At 39.5% G+C, this 8,633-nt stretch overlaps 1 protein-coding gene across 6 annotated transcripts in view; it reads left to right on the top strand.

Annotated features, from left to right (window-relative positions):
* Positions 1 to 1,941: 1,941 nt before the first annotated feature.
* The window catches only part of LOC102300756 (cadherin-like protein 26), a 9,245-nt gene continuing 2,553 nt past the window's right edge, over positions 1,942 to 8,633 (top strand). Inside the window, exons 1-17 of one of the 6 annotated variants that reach the window (XM_005915346.3) lie at positions 1,943 to 2,420; positions 2,840 to 2,962; positions 3,351 to 3,500; positions 3,857 to 3,998; positions 4,104 to 4,267; positions 4,602 to 4,733; positions 5,242 to 5,424; positions 5,633 to 5,949; positions 6,034 to 6,176; positions 6,247 to 6,471; positions 6,573 to 6,794; positions 6,892 to 7,013; positions 7,094 to 7,258; positions 7,351 to 7,428; positions 7,514 to 7,561; positions 7,640 to 7,744; positions 7,834 to 8,624. In XM_005915346.3, the coding sequence (XP_005915408.2) occupies positions 2,400 to 2,420; positions 2,840 to 2,962; positions 3,351 to 3,500; positions 3,857 to 3,998; positions 4,104 to 4,267; positions 4,602 to 4,733; positions 5,242 to 5,424; positions 5,633 to 5,949; positions 6,034 to 6,176; positions 6,247 to 6,471; positions 6,573 to 6,794; positions 6,892 to 7,013; positions 7,094 to 7,258; positions 7,351 to 7,428; positions 7,514 to 7,561; positions 7,640 to 7,744; positions 7,834 to 8,058 (2,565 nt within the window). In that variant the 5' untranslated portion in view covers positions 1,943 to 2,399 and the 3' untranslated portion in view covers positions 8,059 to 8,624. Of the gene's footprint in view, positions 2,421 to 2,839; positions 2,963 to 3,350; positions 3,501 to 3,856; positions 3,999 to 4,103; positions 4,268 to 4,601; positions 4,734 to 5,241; positions 5,425 to 5,632; positions 5,950 to 6,033; positions 6,177 to 6,246; positions 6,472 to 6,572; positions 6,795 to 6,891; positions 7,014 to 7,093; positions 7,259 to 7,350; positions 7,429 to 7,513; positions 7,562 to 7,639; positions 7,745 to 7,833; positions 8,625 to 8,633 lie in introns of those variants that run through there. The other 5 variants (XM_042214891.1, XM_042214897.1, XM_042214893.1 and 2 more) reach the window with 5 other exon arrangements.

Here is an 8,633-nt window from a genome sequence, read left to right as displayed (position 1 = left end):
TCAGGCTCCTTCCCCACCAGAGAGGTGACATTCCATAGGAAAACTTGTGTAACTTATGTGATTCTTGCAAGAAATCTGCTGTCATTCACACAAACAAATCTTAAAACCCAGATGCACTATTTTAATGAATGCACTGTTAGAACCTGCATGCATGAGACAGTGCTCAAAGCAAGCGTGTGCATTTGCTTTCTACAGTAAGTTGAAATTTGTTTTGCATATTTTTCCACACTTAAATGTGTCAGTCCTGTGTGGGTAAAGTAACTGCCCCCTAAATATAACTGGTTGAGTCACTGTTGGCAGAAACTGCAACTCCAATCAAGCATTTGTGATAACTTTCAATGAGTCTTGTACATTACTGTGAAGGAACTTGGCCCCTTCCTTCAGCCACACTACATGCTTTTTGAACATGAACAATGCTTTTTAAGGTCATGCTAAAGCCTCTAAATCTGCTTTCAGTCTGGACTTTGACCAGACCACACCATAACCTTGATTTTGTTTCGTTCTTTGTGCCATTTGGATGTGAACTTGCTGTTGTGTTTTGAATCATTGTCCTGCTGCATAACTGAAGTTATGTGCACGTGACCTTCAGGGCATAAACTGATGGCCGTACATTCTCCTTCAGGAGTTTCAGGTAGAGAGCAGAACTCATGTATGATGTAAACAGAATTGGTTCTAGCACGGAGCCTTTGTGTGTGAAGAGGACTCTCCATTTACATGAACAAATTGGAGTATATTAGATAGATATGATTCAAACCATTGCAGCGTAGTACATTTAATTCCTACGACATGCTCTAATGTCTAAAATCTATAGTCAATAGTATCAAACAGCAGAACAAGAACAGAGATGAATCCATTGTCAGAGGTGATAATAAGATCATTTATAACCATCTCTAATGCTGTTTCTGTACTATGATGAGCTCTGATGTTAACTCAGTAGGATCTACCAGCAAAAAAGAGTGAATACCAATGGTTTTGACCTGTACCTTATGATACGTCTGTGAGATATCTTGGTGAATGCTCAATCATCCAGGTAGGAAAATCCCCAAAAGATGATTCTGTACATCTGGATGTTTCCAGTAGGAGAAATATTTTGTCACTGAGTGGTGAATTGTCACTTTATTCAGTACAGCACCGTTGATTTTATGTGACCTCTTCATGATTAAGAGGTTAATAGTGTGCAATGTGATTAGTTTCAAAGTTGGATCCAACCTCAGCATGTCAGAGGGCTGTGGCGGCAGCCCTTGTGTTAATACTGTGGACCAAAAGGAAGATGCTCGAGGCAGGAAATGAACAAAAAAACGAGCCGTTTATTGAGGCTGAGAAAAACATGCAAAACAAAGGGCAAACGGGAACACTAAGAACATGGAACATGAAAACCTGGACTTGGGAAAGAAGACCTGAAACGTGAACTATTGATAAGCATGATAAGCAGATGACCTGACGATGAACAAAGGCTAAAACACAGAATATATACAAGCGAAGTGGAAACACATGTGGAACACAGCTGGGATGAATAGACATAATGACACAGAGGAAGCAAAACTAAACACACTGAACATAGGACGAGAGACTGTCAAAATAAAACAGGACTCACACTGAAACACAGACTAAGACACATGGTTTGACACGGGGCTGTAGGAAAGAAGCAGGCATGGGGATGAGACAGACAGAAGAGATACAGAGGGTGAGAGACATGACGGGCTGGCGAGAACACACATGACAGACAGGGGAGACATGGAATGAAACACAAGGAGGGGGACATGGGAACAGGAAAGCAGAGATGAAACACAAGGGCATGACTGGTTTGTTCTAGATTTAATTCACATTTTATTTCCAGTTTTTCTGCCCGTTTTAAATTTCAGTGTGATCATTGTTGTCACGTTCTGTTTTAATAACACCAAGTATGTGTTTGACTCTTTGGCACAAAGCCATGAGGTTAAATGTCTCACATATTTCAAGTTTTTTAAAAACTCTACTTCAGGGAATCCTCGATCACCAGATGGGGGTGTGTATCACTAAAGGATTCTGAAGCAATCACAGTTTGCAGAGACTTTATAATTTTGGTTCGATTCCCGGGATCAAATGCCGAAAAAGCGGGAAGATAATATCTTCTTCACACATGAGTGATGATTTTTGAGTGAATACACACTGAGGGTCAGTAACTATAAAGCATTTGAAAGGCAAGATCAAAGCTGGCATTGTTCAGTTACTATAAAACGTTCGTGACGTATTAAAGGTTATGAGGCTTCTTCCATGGAAAGGCAGGTATGAAACCACACACACACACAGACTGCATTTTGCACTTGTGTATGTGGGTGTGGAAAGCAGAGGACCGGGTCTCTTTACTCTGAAAAAGTCTGTCCTCACTCACTCTGAGCTGGATATACTGAACAAGAACCATGCTCCGCTTCATCCTGTTGGTATGTAACATTTCTGTTACATTTTATTTCTTATAAAACTATGTGCTGATTATGTGAGCAAATCTTGTGTGCCGATCTCGTCATCTATCATATGTCCACATAATGACAGATGACAGATGCCACGTGACAGATGTTATCTGAAATCTTCTTATAGACAACAACAAAAAATCCTCCAAAATATATTTTTCTTTTAGTTTTTAGATTGCTTAAAATGGAGTTAAGGGTTTGTTATGAGCCATAAAAGTCAGGGACTTCCTTTGAAATGGTTTCATTTTTCTTATCATGCTAAATGCCTTTGCATGTCAATAGAAATATGTGTGTGCGCTCACCTTATCAAAACCTGTTTACCAACAAAGCAGGAACATAAATTAAAGCTACAACCTTTTGCCATACCTTAACATTCCTGCTTTGTCTTTCAGGTTTATTGTTTGTCAAGTGCAGCAAACTCAGAGCTGTTGAGCCGTCACAGAAGGGCGTGGATTATTGATTCCTTTGAGATTGAGGAGGGCCATCCAGGGCCATTCCCATATGAGTTGGGCAAGGTGAGAAATTCAAGCAGAAAATGTCCATTTCCAAATTTCATAAATAAATAATGACAAATCCGAATGACATATTTTTACTTTGGACTTGGTGTTGGCTGCCCATTTTGTATGACATTCACTGTAGAAATGTAGAACATCGCTTGAATGTAATGGAAATAAGCATACAGCATTGTCCATTTATGATCAGTTGCTTAAAAAAGAAAAATCCACTAACAGTGTACAAGCAGTTTTGTGTTTCAAATGTGTATTTTGTCCTCTCTTTCTTTCTTTAGTATACAAAAATAATCGATTAAACTTTGGGAGGAACTTTCATTTTAATGTAATTGCCAGAAAATACCCGTAGTATCCACCATAACTGACCTCACGGACATTTGCTGTTGTGTTGTAGGTGAGTGTTGATAGGGAATATCAAATATACTTTGAACTGCATGGACAAGGGGTGGACGAGGAGCCGATGGGAGTCATCTCCATAGACGAATACTCTGGCATGTTGAACGTCCACAAGGCCGTGGACTATGAGAAGTGGCACACACTTGAGGTTAGAATCGACACATGTTAAACTCCAACATGTAGCGATGCCGCAGAATTTCTGTTCACAGTGACCATGAAAAAATCTGTTATTGTGGAGTCGTCACTGTTAATAGGTTTGCAGGACAAACAAATTAGAGTTCTAATCAGATTATGTATTATCCTCTGTAAATATGAGGTTTTCCCTGATTTCATACACGATATGTAAAATATTGACACTAAAACATCTTTAAAGCACATTTTCTTGTGAGAGAACTGAAAAATATTTGTATTATGATTTTTCACACTACATTCCCAATGTCCAACAATTTATAATGTTTGTCTTTATACTGTAACTAACTCTGCATGATATCTTTTGATGTCTAGCTAAGATTTGAGGCCAGAAAAATGGACGTATCAATGGACACCAGGTTAGGAATTCAGATTTCTATAAAGGACATCAATGACAATCCACCACGCTTTGAGAGGGATCTGTATGAGATTAACCTTCCTCAGGAATCAACACAAGGTAAAAGTATACAAACAAGCAAACAAAAAATGCTCCTTGATTTGAACTTAATTACACAGTGATTATTAAATATGCTCGTTAGCTTGAGTTATTATTTCCCAACAGGCTCCAATCTTTTGAAAGTGCACGCTACTGACATAGACAAGAGAGAAACACTAAACTCAACCTTCCACTATGAAATCAAATCTGTGTCTCCAAATGTTAGAGACACTGAACTCGTCATTGAAGAGTCTGGATACATCTCATTCAAAGGTTGTTTAAATTATGAGGTAAGAGACTCTTTTGTTGATATGTCAGGAGCACAAAACACTTTAAAGATGAGTAAGAAGAACGGAGGTATTTCCTGTTTGGCTAGATCTGTAACTGATAAGACAAAGTAAAACTAAGCATTTATGCAGATATGAATATTTGCTTTGAGTGCTTTCTCATGTGTGCTTTTGTTCCAATGAGCAAATTATCTTCCTGTACTACATAAAATTGCCAGTAAGCTACATTTGGTGACAAGTGGTCCAACTCCTTTGGGAGGAAATATAGAGAATAGTATTAATTCTTTATTCTTCTTTTAGTCTGTTAATGTGAAACTCTCCATTTGCTTGTATTAAGGTGGCTGAAAAGTTTACAATAGTGGTGGAGGCCAAAGACCACGGTGAAGTAGTCAAACTGTCCAGTTCAACCATTGTTGTCATTCATGTAGGGAATGGCAACAACCACCTTCCAGTCATCAGCGGTCAAACGGTAGGCAGTCAGTTGGTGTTGCAAACTCCAAACAGCACCAGTTTCAGCAGTTTCACACCTGTAACCTGATACCTATGTGTAGTGTATACAGAACACAAGGTAAGACCCAATGGTGATGTGGCATTGATTAGTCAAAATATAAACATAAGAAAAGAAAACTGAGGTAAATTGAAAAATTGTGAAAGGTGGAAAGAATAAAATATGCAAATAATATCATATTTCAGTTGCATTTATACTGGGTTTTAGGCCTAAAACATGGATGCAGTTACATTGTTGTTGTTATTACATATTTCATATAATCGCCTAATCATAATTTTATAGAATGATATCTGCCTAAACCACAAACTAATTACAAGGAATATAAACACTTAATCAACCACACTGAATCCACGATTGCATAAATTGTAATATCAATAAACATAGATGAGGAAATTGTATACATTTCATGTTTTGTACTAGTACCAGGGAGTACTTCTACAGGTTTATACACCCTGTATTCAAACCACAGGGCACTGGTAAAGTGAAGGAGCTTGAGACTGGGGTCTCTCCTGTGAGGCTGCATGTGACAGACAAAGACACCCCCCACACCTCGGGATGGAGAGCCAGATACACCATACATGGTGACGAGAGAGAGAACTTCAAGATACTAACAGACTTAGAGACTAATGATGGGATCCTGACAGTAGTTGAAGTAAGTGAAGGTTGGCTACATGTCATGCATTACAATGACACCCACAGTTTCTCTGTAACTACTTTCTCAACGTCTCTGTAATATATATTTGTCAAACCTGCTTTTTGGGCTAACAAAGATTATCCTCTTATATAATGATGCTGAAAATAGCTTCTGAATTTCACAAAGAAAAATTTACTGACTTTGCAACTCTGTTGTATAATTTCAGCCTTTAGACTTTGAGAATGGGGCGCAGAGGGAGCTGCTGATCTCAGTGGAAAACGAGGCGCCGTATTACTCCTGTGAAGTAAAAGAGAGGACGCCCTCAGGCCTCTGGAAAGTTGACACCATTAAAGGCCATGATCCCTCTGGTGCAGCTGAACCTCAGTCTGTAAAAGTCACCGTTGATGTGGAGGATGCCAATGACCCTCCTAATTTCAGCATGACCCTGAAAGAGGTCGCGGTGATGGAGAACGTACCCGCTGGAACCTGGTTTGATAAAGTGACAGCTGTGGATCCTGACTCCAATTATTCCAAAGAGTTTGTGTAAGCGATTTATTTGATTAAACATTTCTGAACGTTGATCTGAAGCTGTTCAGTTCTGTCTAAGTGCACTGAATCTGTCCACAGGTACAAGGTAGGAAATGATCCTGCTGGCTGGGTGACGGTGGATCCCCTCACAGGAATCATCACAATGATAAAGACGCCCGACAGAGAATCTCCACACGTTGTTAACGGCACCTACACCATCTTAGTGTATGCAGTTGACAAAGGTAAACACACACTCTGACTTTTAAAACACAAACTGCTTTTTTTTTACTACATTTCTTGCATCTTGGACAGGTATACCACCAATGACAGGAACAGCTACACTACATATCCATGTGTGGGACCAGAATGACAATGTGCCACAGCTAACAGTGGACAGCCTGGATGTGTGTGTGTTTGATGCCCCCACAACCACCAACATCGAGGCCTTTGACCCAGATGAAGCCCCTTATGGAGGGCCTTTCACTTTTGAACTGTTGGGAAATGTTGAAGGAAAATGGAGACTGAATCCTGGTTATGGTAGAAACATCCTTCATGTATTTAGTGACATATTACAGAAAAACAGGCACAAAAGCCAGAACTCCTAAAGTATCCTATCATTTCCTGATCTTTTCTTCAAGGTTATACAGCTGGTCTGGTGAAGGAGCCCGGTGTGTCCTCTGGTCAACACACAATTCATCTAAAGATCTCCGACATGCAGGGAGCATTTAAAGTTTACAACCTCAGTGTGACTGCATGTGGCTGCACTGTGACACCAAACTGTCGAATTCGCCAGAAATCTGAAATAAACATTGGCCCTTATGCTTTATGCATAATAATTTGTTCACTCTTACTTCTTCTGTGTAAGAAACACACCGTTTACTTTAGTGTAGGAGAACTGTGATATGTGTGCTAACATCTCTAAGAACCCAGCATAAGTTTTATTTTACTCTTTGACAGTTCTGCTGCTGCTGGCTCTCAGCATCTCGTCCAAAAGAGAGTTTTTTACTATGGAGCCTGAAGATTGTTCAGGAGGAATCCTCCTCCAATCAAACACTGAGGCACCAGGAGACAACTGCGAGGTCACTGTTTAGAAACATTTGCATCCATGCCAATGACCCATTTTAAGGGAAATATCATTAAACTGTTTCTTTTTCTTTAGATTCCTGTCACTATTATGGAAGAACCAGTTTGTATGGAGCAATATAATCAATCTAATTTCCATATTCCACTGAGTGGGATGAGAAATGGGAGATATTCAGCAAGGGTGGGTATGAATGAAGTTCAGACTTTTGGCAGTTTTCGGAGTTTACGCTCACAACCTAGGGTAGGTCATTCTTCCATAGAGCATGTACTTTTGTAAAAGCATCTCAGAATCCTCTACAGATCACCTCCTGCTCTTGTCGTCCTTTTGAACAGGATTTTACACAGAGGTCCATCCACCCACGCTTTGGGGATTTCAGAAGAGAAAGCCAATACAGCTACACTGGGAACCAGGTTGTACACACCCACAGAAGATCGAGGATGACTTACAAATGGATCTTAAAATAATAACTATATATTTTTGTTCTTTAAATCTCAGTCAAACTGGAATTCTCCAATAACCACTGGCTTTGACAGCAGCCATCAGGTAGAACAGCAGAGATTTGTGTTTGTAATCTTTTACTTTGAAATCAGAGATAAAGAAATGTGAACCTTTTGTGTGCAGTTTGAAGACATGAGCAATATGAACGTCCTCCAAACACAAACCGTGAGCTGTGCTACAGAGTCTAATGACATGCAGGTTAAACTGGTTCAGTGCCTAATCTCCTCAGTAAGTTACATCTCCTGTGCTGCATTATTTAAAACATATGAGCATGTATGATTCAAAAAATAATAATTTACGTGTTGCAAAATTTTCAGAAAGTGACCTCACTCTGGAAGAAAGAAGTGGACTTAGGAGACGATGAGCTTCACATCTATGCAGTGGAAGGGAATTTAGAAACCAACTCAGCGTTGGAGACAATCAACATTTTGGAAGAGGATTCATTTCAGGACACACTGAAAGATCTGGGTCCAAAGTTTCACCAACTGGCTTCTATATGCAGCCTGACACAAACACAGTACTCAGGATATCCTGTTATGTAGCAAACATTTTTGTTTCAAGTGTGAGGAAGAAGGCATTTAATCCCTTTATTCCATTCAGATTTGGGGTTAATTAAAAAGGGTTTGTGGCAACCACTTCTGCATGAGATATACTACCAGAGAGCTTTATTGTTAATCACATGTGTTTAATAACTGTGCCACATGCATCTTCATTTTTCATATCAAAATGAGGAAAGAAAAACAAAAGTGCACAGTTGCTGGATTATAATTGTTCTTCACTTTCATGTTAGGATCCAAAATGCTAATTTGCATTTGGGATAAACAAAAAAAACAAAAAATCATCTTCACTGAGTGCTCATGCAAAGGGTGGAACTCAAGGTGGTCCCCCTTAAACAAGTAGAAAACTACAGTATTTACCACAGTTTTAAGAAAATTGAAACCCTTCAGAGTCTACCTCTACCAACTTTTGGGAGCGCTCTCTGCTCAGTTGCATTTGGCCCAGGTGGTCCTCGTAAAAAGGCATTTTTTGGGGTGAGGCTGGAGATTAAGGAGGTTGTGGGGTCTTTGTCACAGAGCTGTGCCTAATGCCAAAATAAAAATGAATTGATTATGTGGTG

Source organism: Haplochromis burtoni, unplaced genomic scaffold (assembly GCF_018398535.1).
Source record: "Haplochromis burtoni strain Fernald_Lab_line unplaced genomic scaffold, NCSU_Asbu1 Contig_12, whole genome shotgun sequence".
Lineage (NCBI taxonomy): Eukaryota > Metazoa > Chordata > Actinopteri > Cichliformes > Cichlidae > Haplochromis > Haplochromis burtoni.
Note: the sequence above shows the minus strand (reverse complement) of the source record. Positions and strands in the feature narration are given on the sequence as shown.